We start from the raw sequence: 19,436 nt of genomic DNA on the forward strand, positions 1-19,436 counted from the left end.
ATATTTGGGAAAATTGGGTATAAACCAAGCCAGTTTATAGTCTTTGGGTTTTTTAAATCCCATTTAGCATGATTATTCTTATAGTTATGTATTTGCTGTATAGCAAGATTGAGCTTAATAAAATATGGGGTTCATCAAAGTTTTTGCATTGCTGAGAGAAACATTCTGCCTTCCTCATGAAAGTTTCTGAATTCCCTGACAGTAACTTCAAATGCAGGATATGTACTTAGAGTCCTAAAGTATACAGTATTCAGAAAGATTGGCCAGGGGCACCTAGGGTAGTTCAGCAGTAGAGTACTTGCCGGACATGCACAAAGCCCAAGTTCTGTCTCAGCACCATAAAAACAAATTTTAAAAAAGAGGGAAGAAAAGTTACTCCTTATGAGTTTCAAGATGGTCAGTGAATATAAGGTGCTTGTCTCCAAGCCTAACTACTGGTCAGTTCCCAGGTTCACGTGGTAGAAGGTGACTCCTACAAATTACCCTCTGACCTACATATATGTGTCCTTGGGCATGCATGCATACATACATAGTTACAGTAAAAATGTAATCTTAAAACAAATTTTAATAAGCTAGCACTTGGGAGGCAGAGGAAGGCAGATCTCTGAATTCACAGCCAGCCTGGTCTATACAGCAAGTTCCAGGACAGCCAAGGCTACACAGAGAAACACTTTTCTTTCTTTCTTTCTTTCTTTCTTTCTTTCTTTCTTTCTTTCTTTCTTCTTTTTTTCTTTTTTTCTTTTTTCTTTGTTGTTGTTGTTGTTGTTGTTTTGAAAGAAATAAGACACTGAATTCCTACAGCTCAGAGGGGTAGAAACATAATACTGCCAGATTCAATGGCAGACAAATGCTAAGGTATTGGCAAGATTCTGTGGCAACAAAAACTTTTTAAATTTCCTTCCTTAGCAAAAATTAATGTTGATCGTCTATTGTTGGTGAGAAAGAGTTGCTGTATCAGTGAAATTAATGGGCATGTGTTTTTAAGAGGGTGCCTTCTTTCTTGGGAGTAGGGATGGCCTGGAAGATCCCCTGGAAGATACAGGTCTGGTCCAGCAACAATTGGACCAGTTGTCCACCATTGGGCGTTGTGAGTATGAGAAGACCTGTGCGCTCCTTGTACAGCTGTTTGACCAGTCGGCCCAGTCCTACCAGGAACTACTGCAGAGCGCCAGTGCCAGCCCAATGGACATCGCAGTGCAGGAAGGTAAGTGCATTGTCCAGGGAGCACAGAGATACTGTCAGCCCCTTCACCTCTTGCTTCTTTCCTTTGTGCCCCCATCCCCACCAAAAAAAAGAGATTATTCATTATTTCCTTCATGCACACAGAGTAAGTGAATGAATGAATAAGTGTCATAGGGGCCTAGGGTGGAATAACAAATCATACCTACAGCAGGTTGTTTCAAGGAAGTACTGCACTCCAAAATAATGGTCTTGTGTGATATAAGAATACTACTATCTGATGAGTTTCCCTCTTGGTATCAACCTTACTAGAGTAGAATGGTAGCCATTCTCTATCAGAAAAGTAAAATTTTATGGCTTCATTAGAATACTCTTAATGAAGATTAAGGAGTCTTGCCAGGTGGTAGTGGCGCACATCTTTAATCCCAGCACTCAGGAGGCAGAGGCAGGTGGGTCTCTGAGGGTTGGAGGTCATCCTGGTCTACAGAGTGAGTTCCAGGACAGATAAGACTACAGAAAAAACCTGTCGCAAGAGGCTGGGGGCGGGAGGGGGTAGGGAATTGAATAGTCTTCTAGTAAGAAGTATCTTTACAACATTAGCAAGGGGACACTAAGGAGTTTTCTTCCTACTCCAGGACGACTGACATGGTTGGTTTACATCATTGGAGCTGTGATTGGTGGCCGAGTTTCTTTCGCCAGCACTGATGAGCAGGATGCTATGGATGGTGAACTTGTCTGTCGGTAAGTGTGCCCCAAGGAAGCCTTCTCTTCTGCTTGACAACTCAGCACCTGTTGGGGCCCTTCCAGTGCTTCTTAGGCAGCTGAATGCCCATGAGGATGTGGACCTACTATGCTAAGCCAGCTAGCTCTCCTTTGTGCATGCACTAAGAACTCTACCTATGATTTATACTAAATTTTAATCAGTAATCAACAAGGAAATGTTATGTATGGAACTTGGGAAACTAATGGAGAGGAGTGACTGTTGATCTATTCGGGGCAGTGTCTAAGAGTTAGGGAATATGGGCTGTGTTTGCAGTGCTGACGTGATCTAAAAGGAAACTGGTTCATTGGTGTCACTCCTGCAGCCTGTCACAACCACCAGATTTTACATTATTTTGTATCTGTGTTCTCCTTTTGTTAAAAACCACTAGGTGAGTGTTAAAACTTACTAAAGGTTTACCAAGTTAAAATGGGGAGGCAGAGGCAAGCAGATCTCTGGGTTTGAGTCCAGTCTTGTCTACTTAGCTCTAAGCCATAGTGAGATCTTGCCTCAAAAAAAAATTTTTTTACTGTAATAATAAGCCCACTGCATGCTAACATAACCTTCTTTCTTGTTTATTTATTTACTTGTTTCAGAGATTGATTCCAGGGTCTTATGCACGTGCTCTACTACCAAACAGTATCCTTAGCCCCTTTTTCCATAGGAGCTTTCCATCTCAGAAACAAGTAAATAAATAAACAAGAAAGGTATTTGTGAGAAGAATAGTCTTATCTACAATTTCAAACCTTTGTCGTGTATAAGATAGCTGGAGTCTCATCCCTGCATCAGTCTGTGGTGATACCGCGCATCTTGCAGCTTCTGGAAAGCTACTGTAGATTTCTGCAGGAGTGCAAGTAGGAGGGACCAGAGTGTTGCCATGTGTTTTGAAGTTGTTGTAGAACCATACAGAGAGCTACCATTGTTAGACTTCTGAACTTTTCAGATATCTTCCCTAGGGATGACCTACAAGGAACCTGGTGTTTTACCTTCTATTGGTCCCAGACATCTCAGTCTATAAATCTTAGTTTTCTGAAAAATTCCCATTTGGAGCTAACAGACTCACAATTAGCTTCATTTCTCCACTTCTCGGGTGTGGAGGGAAAACAGTTGATCACGGTTACAATAAGCCTCCATATTTCCAGTATTGAAATAATCCAAATGTAGTCTATAGAATTCTAAGAATCATCAACAAATTGGGCCTGTTTCTCTTTGTACCCCTGTGTTGTTTATCAAATGTTCTTTTGACTTTGGGTGCCCTAATTGTGACAAAAGTGTGCATGGTATTACCCCACTAGCACTTTTTAAAGGTAGTGAACAAAGATTTCTTAAGAATGAAATCTAGTGCCTTTCTCAGTTTAGACAATGTCTTGTAGGCTGTTCTCTTGGATGTTGCAACACTGTGAGTCTTAACTGACTCATAATTTGTCGCAAGTAGTTGCTATCTTCATTCTGTCAAATGCCAAAGACTCACTTGTAAGAATAGCATTCTTCAGCTGGGTGGTAGTGCACACCTTTAGTCCCAGCACTCGGGTGGGCAGAGGTAGGTGGATTTCTGTGATTTTGAGGCCAGCTATATCTACAAAGAGAGTTCCAGGACAGTCAGGTCTACAAAGAAACCCTATCTCAAAAGAGGATACCATTCTTACTCATTCAACATTGGCCACATTCTTTGTTTGGGAGAGAAAGGTCCAGAGCAAAGGATTAAAGGCACAGGTAGTAGTGCATCTGCTGCTTGTTCCTGAAAGTGGTCCTTTCGACCATGTGTCTCCCTTCCTTTCATGGCTAAGTGAGAAAAAAAGATTGAGAAGCACTGAGCTGGCTAGTCCAGTCCCATTCATCTGTGTAGATGAATTTGCATGCAGAAGATAGCTCCACCCATAATCTCACAGAAGTTCCAGAAGACAGTTACCACTGTTTATAAGCAGAAGTGGAGACTTTGTTTCCTTACCACCATTTAGAGCCTGCAGAGAAGACAGTTCCCAAAGTGGAGGGATAAGAAGAGAGATGTGTGATGACTTTGAAGTAGCTTACATTGTTTAAAATGCCCAGGGTATCCTGCTGTTGAGAGAATCATCACTCTTCTTCCTCCAGGGTGCTCCAGCTTATGAACCTGACAGATTCCCGCTTGGCTCAGGCGGGTAATGAGAAGCTAGAATTGGCCATGCTAAGCTTTTTTGAGCAGTTTCGTAAGATCTACATTGGGGACCAGGTGCAGAAATCCTCAAAGGTAACATACTCACTGTTAGCTTCATTTCTCACTTCTTGGGTGTGGAGTTGCATGGAGGGAAAACAGTTGATCACAGTTACAATAAGCCTCCAGATTTCCAGTATTGGAATAATCCAAATGTTTTCTCTTAGTCTGTAGAATTCTGAGAATCATCAACGAACTGGGCCTGTTTCTCTAGTGCTCCATATGCTTAACAAATGGCCAGTCAAAGCATCTGTTGTACTCCCCCAAATTGGCAGTTCTTAGTCTCTATACATGAATTAATGTTGAGAACAGCCGGTAGTTTTGGCAGTGTTTGGAGAATTTCAGGATTGAAGGGGCCCAATAAGAGAACACAGCCTCCATCTAGTATTTAGAACATTGAGGCTAGCCTATCCCTTTAGTCCATACTCCCAGAACTGTACTACATCTTTCACCTGAGTATGGGCATGTTTTAGAAAGCCCAGGGTTGTGATTTTTCTAATCTATGTCATCTGATTATTTTCTCTTACTTTGCATGACACCAGCTGTACCGCCGACTCTCAGAAGTTCTTGGGTTGAACGATGAGACGATGGTGCTGAGTGTCTTCATAGGAAAAGTGTAAGTGTTGTGGCTCACAGTCAGCACGAGGCCCTGCAGTCCTGTTGCAACTGTGCAGTGACCCAGGCACTGTGCTGCCACTGCCTTGCTATTCCAGCCTTGATCGTTTGCGTCAGAGAATTGTGCATTTGAGTGTGTGACACGCTGTGCTTAGAGATATGGCCCGGCCCCAGAGCATTCCAGGCTTGTGTAGAATTTTACCAAATCTGCTCTTTAGCCTCTGGAATCCCAGTTGAAATACTGCCAGGCATTCACAAAATGGAGCTCCTCCCTGGTGATTGGTATTTGTCCTCTCACTGTTGGTCACTCGGATGTCCAGAATGCCCAGAGTAGGCATTTGTTTTCTGGTGCTGCTTTCCATTGGGAATGCCTGCCCCACCCCTGTGGGGAGAGCCTCACTCTCACATGGGCTTACTCTTCTCAGGAAGCATCATACCCTCCAGGAGTCTTGATCTCTAAAATATGCTCCTGCTGTTTGAATGTTTTCAAAGTTGGTGCTTCTAATTGGCCCTTTTCCTGTTTTTGTTTTTGTTGTTTTTAAGTTATGTCCCTTAGTTACATTTTCCCCTTTTTAGGAGCTCAATTTATCAAAGCACACACTAGGAGTCAAATACTAATAACCCAGGGCTGTGTGCAAAGTACCATTTTGCTTCCTTGCAACTGTCCCAGCCTAAACACTGATCTCCATGAGCTGGTTAATAATTTAAGATGGAAAAAGCAAAGGGGGTCTAAAGGACTCTCCCAGCCAAGAATCCAGAAGCAAGGGCTACTAGAGTTCTGCAGCTGACAGTGGATGGTGCAGGTGCAGAGTTGCATACGTCTGCATGTTATCACTGCCGCAGAAATCTCTTACCCTTGCTGCAGAAATCAGCCCTGGAGTGCCCCAGAATTCCAAGGGCCTGGGTATGGGCCAGTGTAGCTTTGGAACCAAGTAGTGAAGATTATCTGAAGGATAATTTTTCTAGTCAACCAAATGTAAGTACAGAGATTTTATACCCTTTTTTTTTTCCTGTGGTCGTGATGTCTGTGAATTGGTGATACAGATGTGTGGTGATTTTGATTGATGCATTTCTTCTTTTGTTCCTCAAGGAAATCAGGTGCATCAAAAATTCTCTTCTTTTTTTTCTTGTTTTTTCCTCCAGCATCACCAACTTGAAGTACTGGGGGCGTTGTGAACCAATTACCTCCAAGACACTGCAACTTCTCAATGACCTCTCCATTGGATATCCTTTAAGCTAGACTCTGGGGAAGTTCAAGTCACGTGTTTTTTTGTTTTTGGTTTTTGGTTTTTTCTGCTGCTGCTTTCACTTGGGTGTAGCTTGGACTCCAGTGTCTTCCTCCATTTTCCTAGGAGCCAAAGGCAGTGCACAGAAAATCTAGACTAATTCCAAGTCCCTAAAAGTGAGGCACCACACAATATAATAATTGACTATAAATATATCCATGACTGGTCCTAAGATTGATAAATACTAGGAGACCTAGGACCTGGCTCACTTTTCCACAGTGGTGGCTTACAGCCCTTGATCTGAATGACATCTGCTGTAAGGTTTGGATTGCTCCACAGTTAGGAGCCAGTTAAGTGCAAAAAACTCTGTACATTTCTTCAATAACTTTCTCATGCCTTCAAAGCTTTTCATAGCTAGTCCCTTTCTTAATAAGAGAGGAGTCTAATCACAGTGCACAGTGGATACTCGTGCAGAGCTTTAAGTCATAAAGTCCCTCTTGAAATCCTGCCAGGAAGAACTACTCTGGGAGCAAGCACTTTGTCCTCTTTGGCAGCATTGCACTCATTTGGTTTAGAAGATAGACTTTCTAGGGAAAGCGTACTAACTCTAACTCTAAACATGTCTTAGTTTGTGCCACACTTTCCTTGACTGTGTTCCTTTGTCTTTACATACAGTAGTGTAAGGAAGCTAGTGAAGCTTAGCGCGGTACAGTTCATGCTGAACAATCACACGGTGAGTGCTCTCAGTCCTTCTGTTCCCCCTGTCCGTTCTCCAGCCACCCACATATACTTCTCAGCACTGCAAAGCAAGTGCTTCAGTTGAGGCCCTGGGTCCTGCATCTCTGCCAGATTACACTCCCACCATCAGCCGCTCAGAATGCCTGAGCTGTAGTAAAGTCACCTACTGCTGTATATACTTGGGATAAACCAGTACAGCCAATTTAATTTTAATTTTAAAATAATTAAAGACCAATGTATCCTTAAAAAGTGACCATTGGGTGCTAGTGTGCAAGAACTCAGTAATTCTGATATTACTGACTTCCATTCTATCTCTAACCCATGTTTTTACCTTTTTAACTTGTTTTCTTTTTTTTAATAGAGCGAACACTTTTCATTTTTGGGTATTAACAATCAGTCCAACCTGACAGACATGCGGTGTCGGACTACCTTCTACACAGCACTTGGGCGTCTCCTCATGGTGGATTTAGGTACTGCAATAAACTCTAGTGGCTCAAGAAGTAATCTGGCTCTGTACTAAATTTTTTCTGAGGACAGAGTTGTAGATACGGGGGAACTCCCTCTCTGTTATTTCAACAGTTTAAAAAAAAAAGCACAAAGCACATCATGCTGTCATGCTCCCTGTACTGGAAAAGTGTGATAATATGGAGCCAAGTTTTTATCTTGATATGCTATGGCTTTAAAATTCTCCTCAAGCTGGACACAGCTTGCACCTGTTATTCCACTATTTGGAAGACAGACAGGAAGTGTCTGGGTTTGACCAACCAGAGCAATATAATGAGATACTTGTCTAAAATTACTTTTTTGAAAAATATAAAATTCTCTCTTTGATAACCACATCTATAAAATAAGAGAATTATTGAGATTGGTAAGTGCATCATTGTTGGCCAGAACCACCTCCACCCCACAGTAATAAATGAACCCACCTACTCGGTCATCAGAGGCGTAGTTATGTGGGTCTCCAGTGCATAGGAGCCATGGAAGTTTAGTCACCCGAGTAGCACTGGTGGTCCAACTAATCACTGATGCTCAGTGGCATTTGTCATTGTGGGTTTTGAGCTACTTTAATCCTACTAAAATGACCGGAGACCTAGGTTTATGGAGCACTGCTAAGGAAAGTGCATGTGAGTAAAGCCTCCGGAAGCATCTAACCTGTTCTAACACAGTAGCCTTGGGCTGCTACGTTCAGTGTGTAGTATCTTGTACACATGCATGTTTCCACTAACATTTGACTTTTTAATTACTACTAACACCCATTGGGATAGTAAAGGGGGCCTTTGGATTGCCCTGGGACCTTCTCCTCTTCCACACCATTTTATTTCTCAAGCATTCACAGCTTGGACTTGTTGACATCAGAGTCACACCTAGGGTTATTTCCCTTGTAGGAGAGGATGAAGATCAGTATGAGCAATTCATGCTTCCACTCACAGCAGCGTTTGAGGCTGTGGCCCAGATGTTCAGCACTAACAGCTTCAATGAACAAGAGGCAAAGGTGAGTCCTCCACCTATGAACCAGTTGGCTTCTGGGCAAAAGCAGAGCCTGGCAAAGCTGGGATTGGGTAGGTACCAAAAAGACACAGCTTATCTACAAACTATCCCCTGGTTGGCATATGAATATCTTGTGTTCTTGAAACTTAAATTGAAGATCTAGTAGTCATAAAGTCTTTTCATATTAAAGTATATGCTTAAGCAGTGATTAGGGATTGTGTATATTTTTAGGTATATCAGCATGAGGTTACAGTTTTCTTACCCTTTGGATCACTGCTGTATCTTATATTATATCCCATTTTAATTTTTAATGGTATTAGTAATTTCACTTTTTCTAGAACAATTCTGTAGGTGATTCATCTTTGCAGAAAAAGACTTATCTGTGTTTTCTACTCTTTGTTTTCTTACTTTTCTTGGAGTAAATTCAGTTCTTTTTAGCTCTTATTGTAAAGCTGTAAAACTATAAGTACTTCTAGGCATATTCCAAAAGTTTTTCTTTGTTTGAATGTTTTTTAGTTTGACAACAGACTATATAATCTTAATTATTTTACATGTTATAGTTTAGGTGTTTTTCCATTATCATTCACAAAACTGATTTTCTTTTTTTTTTTCTTTTTCTTTTTTTGGGGGGGTGGGTGGGTGGGTGGTTGGGTATTCTCTCTATACTAGCTCTAATTGTCCTGGTCCTTACTCTGTAGACCAGGCTTAGCCTCGAACGTACAGAGATCCTCTGCCTTTGAGTGCTAGGATTAAAGGTGTACACCACCACTGCCCAGCCAGATTTTTTTTTAACTGGGGAAAAAAATTTTTCACACCGTATATTTTGTTCACAGTGTACTCTCCCCTAGCTTCTTCCAAATCCTTCCCACCTCTCCCACACCCACCCAAAACAGATTTTCAAAATCCTGGAATTTTGATATATGACATTTTCATTTTCATTGTGTTCTTTGTAATTTCTGTACGGATTTCTTTTGAGGGGCCGAGGAATTGTGGTTCTGTGGTAGGGCGTTCACCTAGGGTGCTAGAAGCCCTGGGCTACAACCCCAGCACCACAACAGCACAAACACAGTAAGAATATTCTTTGAATTTCCTTAATTGATGTGTAGAATTTCAAGTCAGTTTTTTAGTTTGATTTCTGGCTCTAAAGTTGTCATTTGATTGTTAGCTCTCCTGTTATTAGTTCATACATGCTTACTCCTGGCCTATAGATACCCATACCTAACTGGGAATACCTGAGGATGTTAATGTTGGTCATAGTGCTTTCTGCAATATTCCTAAGAGCACCCAAGCTGAGCAGAGAGACATCAAATAGCAAAAAGGTGTTGATGGGGGGTAAATGTGAGGTTTTACTTGACAGTTCATCTTGTAAAACCCTCCAGGAACCAGCAAGGTGGGTAAGGACATTTGCGCCAAGGCCGACAAACCTGAGATCCGTCTTCATTACCCACACAGTGAAGGGAGAGGACCAACTCCTTCAAGTTGTTTTCTGACATGTAATGTGATGTGGATGTGAACACACATGTGCATACATACACAATGAATGAATGCTGTTTGAGAACTTTTTTAGTTTCGAAAGATGGAAATCTAAAGAGACTTTACAGCAAGGTAGTCAGAGAACAGTACCATTCTGTATAACTTCCTCAACTTTGTACTTGTGTTTGGGCATCTGAGTCATTCTAAGGGGAGTGCACTATTAGAGAACATACCACCAAGAACTTAGTTAAAAATATCAGTGAGTACTAGCTTTTTCCCGTAATCTTAGTTCCTTTCAAAGCAAGTAAAATGAGTAAAGAGGCCAGGCTGTCCATAAACTGCAGTGGTCACCCATTATTTCTGCCATGACCCTTGTAACAAGTCTTTAATATTGATGTGTCTTAGGCTAGAAAGTTGAGCTCAATGGTATCAATTCAGAGAGAATTGTTTGCTTAAAGGAGACTGTTCAGAGTATAGTACAGCAACTTTTGCTAAACAAGAAAACATTCTCAAATTCCCAGGGATTCCAATAATATAATAAATTTTTAAAGCAGTCATTCTATTAATCAGGGTGCCCAAGTAGAAATTCTATTGAGAAAGAGAATGCTGGATTTATAGTGTAGGGGTGATTGCACATGCCACAGAGTGTATATGGAGGCAGGGCACAGCTTTATGGAGTCAGTTCTCTTCTACCTGTACATAGTCCAGTGATCAAATTCAGCTCACCAACTTGCACGGAGAGTGCTTTTACCCCCTAAGCCACCTTACCAGCACCTGATACAGGATCTTGATGCAAGTAAACGACATGCCCTGCTCTGAGAAGCAGCATGGCGAAATGGAGAATATTACACTTTACAGTCCACACATTCAGCCTTATTTCTGGTACTTAGGATCCAGGGAAGGCACTGTGCACACTCCCTTTCTTTTCCCCTTGGTAGAGTGCATAGTTGAGTTCCTTTAAGATAAAGAACTAAGAAAAAAATGCTTTTCTGCCTTCATATAACCTTTCTTCCCTTTTGAAAAACTGGGTTATTTTGATTTCCTGATCTTTGCATATCTCTAATGTCTTAAAATTTACCATCATCAAGAGTCCTTTCCTAGCACACGTGAGGCCATGGGTTCAAGCTCTAGCATAGGAGAAAGACTTAACTTCAGTTTTGCAATAATGAGCCATTACCCATACTATTTTTCTGAGTATAGAGTGTGTGTCCCTTACCTGAAATATCTGGGCCAGAGATCTTTGAGATTTCAAGGTTTGTTTGGTTTTTTGTTTGTTTGTTTGTTTTGGTTTTGGGTTTGTTTTTGTTTTCTAGATTTTCGGGTGGGTGTGTGTATAAGATAGATATATAAATAGAGATATCTTGAGCTTTTTTTTTTTTTTTTTATTTTTTTTTTTCGAGACAGGGTTTCCCTGTAGTTTCTAGAGCCTGTCCTGGAACTAGCTCTTGTAGACCAGGCTGGCCTCGAACTCAGAGATATCTTGAGAATGGGATGGGACCCAAGTCTAAATACAAAAATCACTTGTGTTTCTCATACACCTGTGCACTCGTCCTAAATGTACTTCTATGTTTTTACTATTGTTTATGGGGAGTTTCTTACTGTTCTGCAGTAGGGAGCTTAGGGGTCAGAGCTCTGACCTGTCTCCCCCGTCCAGTAAGTTCATATGAACAGTTTCATCATGTAGCATTCTCCACTTACTGGGCATGCTGAAAGTTATTTTGTATTTTGGAGGATTTTAGATTTCGGATTTTGTTACAAGAAAACTTGAGCCTGTGTATCAGGTTTCCAAAACTAATTTTCCAGGTGAAAAGATTCCATTCTAGCATGAAGAAATGGATTCGTGGGGGAGGGTTGCTATAAAAGGAAAAATTCGATTGCAATTGTGTGCAATTCCTGTCAGAGGGTTATAGTTGGGGTGTTTCTTCTGTTTTCATCCTGCTACAGAGAACTCTTGTTGGCCTGGTGAGAGACCTGAGAGGGATAGCTTTTGCCTTCAATGCCAAGACCAGCTTCATGATGCTCTTCGAGTGGATGTATCCTAACTCGTACTAGAAACATCTGCCCAAACAATAACTGAAGGGAAGCTATGTGTTAGGAGTGGGAAGGAGAAGTGGGAGGAAGTTTGGTGAGGCAAGAGAATAATTTTCTAAAAGGTCTGCTTTTTTTGTTTGTTTTATTGTTTGTTTTTCAAGATGGTACTTCTCTGTGTAACAGCCCTAGCTGTCCTGGAACTAGCTCTTGTAAAACAGGCTGGCCTCAAACTCGCAGAGATCTGCCTGCCTTTGCCTCCCAAGTGCTGGGATTGAAGACCTGTGCCACCTGGCTGTGGTCTGCTGTTTTCTGTGAGCCACACTACAGTGGGCTTAGGTCACATGCTGCCCTCTGATTAGTACATAAATGAGACTGTCTCCCAGTAATGGAACCAGGCACCAATGTGGAACTGCTGCACATGGATTTTACTATATGGAAGCCACGCATCTTGATGCATGCCTTTAATACCAGCACTGAGGGAGGAGGCAGAGACAGGAGAATCCTTAAGTTCGAGGCCAGGCTAGTCTGCAGAGCAAGTTTCAGGACAGCCAGGACTACACAAAAGAAACCCTGTCTCGAGAAGTGGGGAAGAGAGAAAAGAAAAAAGAGAAAACCAGGCATGGTCTCCCATACCTGTAATTCCAGCACTTGAGAGCTAGACAGGAAATCACGACTTTGAGGCCAGCCTGGGCTATGTCGCAAGTTCTTCTAATGAAAGAAAAGACTGGCAGGAGGGAGACATAAAAACTTGGAGAGCTAGGAAGGAAGTTTGATCTTGAAACAGTCAGTCACCAAAATCTGAGGACCTGTTTTTCTAGTAGTTTCAGTAACATAAAAGAAATAGTTAATCTCCTGTCATGTAAGTGGTAAAAAGTATAAGTGAATACAACATACAGGGGCTGGGGAAATGGCTCAGTGGTTGAGAATACCAAAGGACCCAAATTCAATTCCCAGTACCAACGTGGCAGCTTACATATAGTCAAAATGCACATAATATAAAAATATTTTAAAAATAGAAAATATGCTGTCCTTCACAGAACTTTCAGAAGAAAGTCACTGAGAATTGAAATGTATCCCTCAATGCCTGGGGTGTGTAGGGGTGTGTGTGTGTGTGTGTACATAGAAAAACTCCCCAGGTTAGCAAACAAGACAGAAAAGTAAAGAGCTATAATGTAAGTTTGTGTTTGAGCGCTGAAAAGTAATTTAAACTCTGTGTCTTCTGGATTCAGAATTTCTTCCTTAGCATTTCCTTTGTAGCTATCCCTCCTACATGCCAATTCTCCAGCGGGCAATTGAGCTCTGGTACCATGATCCAGCCTGTACCACACCTGTGCTCAAGCTGATGGCTGAATTAGTTCATAACAGGTAAGCAGTATGGTAACTGCTCAACTGCTTGAGAACCCCTAAGATGATTGATTCACTTTCTTGTGCCCAGGGCAGATTGTACAGCACTGCTATCAAATTTGAAAGCTTCTGAAAGTGTGTGTGTGTGTGTGTGTGTGTGTGTGTGTGTGTGTGTGTTCTTGTTTGAAAGAAGGATACTGCCAGCCACACCAAGCTATTGTTGTCTACAGGAAATAAATCACCAGATGAGCTCGGGACATGTTTGTTTGTTTGTTTGTTTGTTTGGGGGTTGTTTTGACACAGGGTCTCAGTAGCCCAGGTTGACCTTAAACAATATGTAACTGAGGATGACCTGAAACTGCTGATCTTCCTGCCTCTCCTGGGTGCTAGGGTGACAGGAATGTGCCAACATATCTGATTTTTGCAATGCTGGGACTTAAACCAAGAGTTCCTGCATGCTAAGAAATACTCTTACTAGCCAAGGTAGATCCCCTGCACCACCAGGATAGTCATTTCTAATAAGAAGTAGGCTTGGCAACCCAGGTTTGTTTTGTTTTTCTCTCCCTGCCCAAACATACACAAGTTGACATTTGGTGATGGTACTCTGTCCGTCATATTTTAGAATAGTGATACATAAAAAGGATATACTTTGTTTTGTTTTTTCACTTTTTCAAATCAGAGTTTCTCTGTGTTACATCCCTGGCTGTCCTAGAACTCACTCTGTAGACGAGGCTGACCTCAAAATCACAGAAATCTTGCCTGCCTCTGCCTCCCGAATGCTGGAATTGAAAAGGCATGTGCCACCACCACCAGGCTGAAAGATATACTGTTTTGAGTATCTTTTTTTTTTTAGATTTTTATTTATTTATTATGTATACAACATTCTGCCTCCATGTATGCCCGCACGCCAGAAGAGGGCACCAGATCTCATTACAGATGGTTGTGAGCCACCATGTGGTTGCTGGGAATTGAACTCATGACCTCTGGAAGAGCAGCCAGTGCTCTTAACCACTGAGCCATCTCTCCAGCCCCCCCCCTTTTTTTAGAATTTATTTTAAATTATATGTATGGGTGTGTACATGAGTGCATGTGCCTGCAGAGGTCAGAGGCATTGGCTCCCTCCAAAGCTGGAATGTAATTACATTCCACCTGGAATCAGGTGAGCCACCTGATAACGACACTGGCAACCAAACAAGGTCCTCTACAAGAACAGTATATGCTCCTTAACTGCTGAGCCATCTCTTCAGCTTCTGAATTTTTTCTTTAAACCTTTTAATGGTGGCAAATGACTCACACTTATCCTAACACTCAGGAAGCTGAGCAAGAAGGATGGTCATATGTTTCAGGCTAACCTAGGCTACAAAGTGAGATCCTGTCTCAAAACAACAGAAAGGGACTTGGGAGCTGGCTTAGCAGGTAAAGTGTTTGCTGTGCAAACAGGAGGACCTGTGTTTGTATTCCCAGAAGCCATATAAAAGTTACTTGTGGTTATATATCCATAATCCATACACTGAAATGACAGAGATAGGCAAATTCTTATGATGTACCAGCCAGCCAGTCTAGGTACAACATTAAGTTCCGAAGTTCAGTAAAACATTTTGTCTCTAAATTTAGTGGAGGAACCAGGCATGGTAGCACATACCTTTAGTCACAGCACTCAAGGAGTAAGGCTAGCCAAAGCTACATAGTGAGACCCTGTCTCAGGGAGGGGGAGGGGTGAAGAGATGGAGAACAGTGTAAACAAGATCCCGATCCGAGCCTTTGGCCTCCAAACACATAGGCAAAGCACACATGTACACACACACAAATAGTTGTTTATTAGCCTAACTGCAGCTATAGCAAGATAAGAAAAAATTTCAGTACACCAAATTTTAGATTTGTCTTAAATTTTAGAGTAAAAAGAAAAAAATATAACTAGTGCCTTAGCTTTGTATCTGAGTGTATTCATCAATTTCTCCTAAGATTTTTTTTAAAGTACTATAGTAAGGAAGTATGAAATACTCAGAGGGGACATAACCTCCTATGAAACCTACATTCAAGAGTTAATTATTTATAAAATACGCATCTGCGAATGCCCAGTCTTTGTCAAGCAACTTCTTAGCTGTTATGAACAGAATCTCTGCCCTCAATTCGTGTAGCATGTAGTAAAAAAGACACTAGACAGATGCTAGACAGATGGGCTGCTATGAAGTCAGACTGGGCTATAGTGAGTACCAGACCAGCCTGGGCTGCAGCATAGATTCTACCCCCACCACCAAGTACAAAGTACAGAAGAGAATTTTAACAATGATTAAATGCTATTTTAAAAAGTAATAGAATTGAAAGGAATAGGAGGGAGGTCAAGGAAAGCCTCTCAGAAAAGCTGATGGATTTTGTTGTTGTTGTTGTTGTTGTTGTGTTGTTGGTTTTTTGAGACAGGGATTCTCTGTGTAACAGCTTTGACTGCCCTGGAACTCACTTTGTAGACCAGGCTGGCCTCAAACTCCTAGAAATCTGCCTGCCTCTACCTCCCTAGTGCTTGGATTGCAGGTGTGCGCCACTGCCGCCCAGTTGAGAAGCTGACATTTAAAATGGGATCTGAATGATAAGATTCTAACAGAACTCCAGGTGAAAGCTGCTGTAAACAGTTAATACTGTTGCAGATACCCTAAGGTAGGCCAAGCTTGCTGTAATTTGAGGCAGAGCTTGTGGCTGGATCCTAGTGAGTAAGCAGAGGACGTAAAGGAAGTCAAGTTTGTGGGCAGAGGTGCCTTTGCCTAGAACCGTGGTACAGTAGTAGTGAAGAACGGACACTTATCCTCACTGCAATAGGAAGTTACTAAAAACATTTTATGTAGCCTTGTCAGTGATTTTGGTTACATCATGTAAGGGTGCCATAGCTACCTGCCATGTGAAGAGTAGACTGTAGAGAGGCAGGAGTGGAAACAGAGAGCATGTAGGAAATGGGTGGATTCAGAACTTACTTTAGAAGTAGGTCTTGATTGTGATTAAGCAGACAGGAGTGTCAAGAAGAACCTCTAGGCCGTGAGTAGTCAGGTGACTTTCTCTCCAAGAGAGCAGCTAACAGAGATTCTGGCCTCGTGAACAGTCAAGGGCTACAACTAAGATTATTAAAATGTATTCTTCCTTGCCTAATATTTGAGTGTTAGAGCACTTCAAGTTCCTTAGTGTTCTTAGAAAGTAGTAACAATGCTTGCACCCCACCTTCTCTTGCCACCAAAACTGTGGGTAAATACAAACCCACAGAAGGATTGTGAGTTTGTACCAACAAATGACTGATAAAAGCTATACCTTAAATAAAATTGAGAATTTAAAAGGGTTAATTTTATCTACCATCCTGTTGTTTGGTTGTATTTTAATGTTCTCATTGTTTGAGGAGCAGAACCTGAATCTAAAATTGTGGGCTTTAAGAAATAAGTACCGTTGGCCGGGCCGTTGTGGCGCATGCCTTTAGTCCCAGCACTAGGGAAGCAGAGGCAGGTGAATCCCTGTGAGTTCGAAACCAGCCTGGTCTACAAGAGCTAGTTCTAGGATAACTAGGACTGTTACACAAAAGAAAAGGAATAATACCGTCACTGTATAAAAAGTGTGGTTCTCCCCTCAGTGGAGTAAGCAGTTTGTAGCAGTAGTGCTGAGTCACCTGTGGAGCACTGGTGAGAACCTGATCTGCCAAGAAAAAACTTTGATGTTTTGTCCTTCTGTATTTCCTGCTCAGATCTCAGCGACTCCAGTTTGATGTCTCATCTCCCAATGGCATCTTACTTTTCCGAGAAACCAGCAAGATGATAACAATGTATGGTGAGTGCTTTAGAGAAGCATGTCCCTGGAAGTGAATCCAACTGTTTGTAGTCTCAGGTTAGACTAACAGTGGCCAGGAGAGCATTCCCATGGGGTGTTGTGTTTCTTATATGAAAGTATTAGACTGCCAAATGTCACCAAAGGCCTGCTGAAATGTATTTTGTCTGTGCCTTTAGAGTGGGAGGGTTGGGATGACTTAAAATCTGTGAACACCAGGTGTGGTAACAAATGCCTTTAATCTTAGTCCTCAGAAGGCAGAAGCAGGCATATCTCTGTGAGTTCAAGGCCAGCCAGAGCTACATAGTAGGACCCTGACTACAGTAAAAGTATTATGAACATGGGTGTATAAATATTCCCTGTGTTTTCTCAGGCAATCGTATCCTGACACTAGGAGAGGTGCCAAAGGATCAGGTCTATGCTTTGAAGCTCAAGGGTATCTCCATCTGCTTCTCCATGCTGAAAGCTGCTCTCAGTGGAAGTTATGTCAATTTTGGGGTCTTCCGTCTCTATGGAGATGATGCGTTGGAAAACGCCCTACAGACTTTCATCAAACTGCTCCTCTCTATTCCTCACAGTGACCTCCTGGTAAGCCCTCAGCTCCCTGGGCAGCATCATGCTCAGATCATGTTAGTTTTGTATGCCTGTGACCATGACTGAATGTTTTTCCTAAGAAACCACAACCACATGTCTTTAATCCCAACAATCAGGAGGAAGAGGAAGGCAGATCTCTGAGTTCAAGAACAGCCTGGTCAACAGCAAGTTCCAGGCCAATCAGGGCTATATAGAAAGATCATGTCTCAAACAAACAAGGAACTGCAACCTCATTCCTTTCTGCTATAACTGTCTTTTGGTTCTCCCAACTGAAGGAACTATTTTGTTAAAGACCTTCTCCTTTTGTGCTAAAGTACGAAATGATTCAGCTGATTCTCTTCCTTTTCTTTTGCCCAGGATTACCCCAAACTCAGCCAGTCTTACTATTCACTACTGGAAGTCCTGACCCAGGACCATATGAACTTTATTGCAAGCCTGGAACCTCATGTCATCATGTACATCCTCTCTTCTATTTCTGAAGGACTTACTGCACTTGGTAAGGACCTAGGATGTCTGGTGTATACCACTTATCAGTTCTAAAAACATTGCTGATGTAAAATGACCTTGACAACCCAATATGATACTCATGGTATAGTCTCGTCAAGCAAGTGCTTACTGATCCTGGCACAAGAGCCAGTTTGAGACATTCAGGATACAGTGACAGAACATACTCCTTTTCCTTCCAGAGTTTTTCATCTGGTGGATAAGACAGATACCTGATATTGACCATAATTACTCCTTACGTAGTGTGACGGGGTGAATATGGAAAAATAAGTAAGCTCCTGGTCATGAGAAGATGAGGTCAGGGAAAGCCTGGCATCAAAGTGTATGTGTAAAAGCTGGAGAGGAGGTCCGTGACAGTTGCAGGAACAGCAAGCACTAGCATTTATAGGCAAGAGGAAACCAGGAGCTCCGGCTGGCTTGTGCAGAAGGGTTACAGAGGAATAAGATCACACTGAAAATGAGCAGAAGCAATGTACACAGGAGACAAGGTTCCCTTGGGCGCATTAGGGGATTGGTACTCTCTCGTGAGCATAGCAGAAGCTGTGGAAGTGTTTGCTCAGATAGTTCCCCAAATTCCCTTCTAGTCCAACCATTTTGGTATTAGGCTGAGCAGTCATGATAAAAAGGACTTCTAAATTATATATTGTGAGGCCAGGTGGTGGTGGTGGTGGTGCACGCCTTTAATAAAATTGAGAATTTAAAAGGGTTAATTTTATCTACCATCCTGTTGTTTGGTTGTATTTTAATGTTCTCATTGTTTGAGGAGCAGAACCTGACCTAAAATTGTGGGCTTTAAGAAATAAGTACTGTTGGCTGGGCAGTGGTGGCACACGCCTTTAATCCCAGCACTCGGGAGGCAGAGGCAGGTGGATCTCTGTGAGTTCAACGCCAGCCTGGCCTACAAGAACTAGTTCCAGGACAGCTAGGACTAATACACAGAGAAACCCTGTCTCGAAAAAAAAAAAAATGTATTGTGAGCTATCCACACCTCACTGCCACTTCCATCAAACACCCGTACTTCTTCCCAGGTCAGAGTCACATCTAGAACAGTCCATCCCCAAGGTATCAGACCTTGCCTGGGAGGCTGCCTACACACTGCCGGGTTTCTCAGATAATCTGTGACCCTCCCCAAGATGCTTTAGAGATAAAAGCCAGTACATAGCCAATTTTAACCAAGGTCAGTATTGACAGAGCATATAAAATTGGATTTAATGATGCCCTCCTCCACCAGTAACTCGGGCTCATACTTCAGGCCCCTGGGTTCTACAGCTCTTTCTGTTTCTAGCAATATGGTTTTAGATGAGTCTCTTATCTCTCTAAGCTGGTGTGTCTGTTGTCAGAAGCCACACTTACTTACCTCTTAGAGTTCTCAAGAGCATATATTAAATAAAGTACTTGTAAATTAGTGATGGCCCATGCCCTTAATCCCATTAGTCAGAGGCAGTGGCAGGTGGATCCCCTGAGTTTGAGGCTAACCTAGTCTTCAGAGCTAGTTCCA

At 42.1% G+C, this 19,436-nt stretch overlaps 1 protein-coding gene across 2 annotated transcripts in view; it reads left to right on the top strand.

Moving 5' to 3' along the window:
• Positions 1-19,436, top strand: part of Xpo7 (exportin 7) — a 44,455-nt gene that overhangs the window by 19,024 nt on the left and 5,995 nt on the right. For both annotated transcript variants that reach the window (XM_038309917.2, XM_038309918.2), the window contains exons 12-24: positions 1,011-1,204; positions 1,815-1,920; positions 4,031-4,166; positions 4,673-4,746; positions 5,889-5,969; positions 6,641-6,704; positions 7,071-7,179; positions 8,095-8,201; positions 11,615-11,703; positions 12,959-13,066; positions 16,761-16,843; positions 17,214-17,428; positions 17,792-17,930. In XM_038309917.2, coding sequence (XP_038165845.1) covers positions 1,011-1,204; positions 1,815-1,920; positions 4,031-4,166; positions 4,673-4,746; positions 5,889-5,969; positions 6,641-6,704; positions 7,071-7,179; positions 8,095-8,201; positions 11,615-11,703; positions 12,959-13,066; positions 16,761-16,843; positions 17,214-17,428; positions 17,792-17,930 — 1,505 coding nt within the window. The remainder of the gene's footprint in view (positions 1-1,010; positions 1,205-1,814; positions 1,921-4,030; positions 4,167-4,672; positions 4,747-5,888; positions 5,970-6,640; positions 6,705-7,070; positions 7,180-8,094; positions 8,202-11,614; positions 11,704-12,958; positions 13,067-16,760; positions 16,844-17,213; positions 17,429-17,791; positions 17,931-19,436) is intronic.

Source organism: Arvicola amphibius, chromosome 13, assembly GCF_903992535.2.
Source record: "Arvicola amphibius chromosome 13, mArvAmp1.2, whole genome shotgun sequence".
Lineage (NCBI taxonomy): Eukaryota > Metazoa > Chordata > Mammalia > Rodentia > Cricetidae > Arvicola > Arvicola amphibius.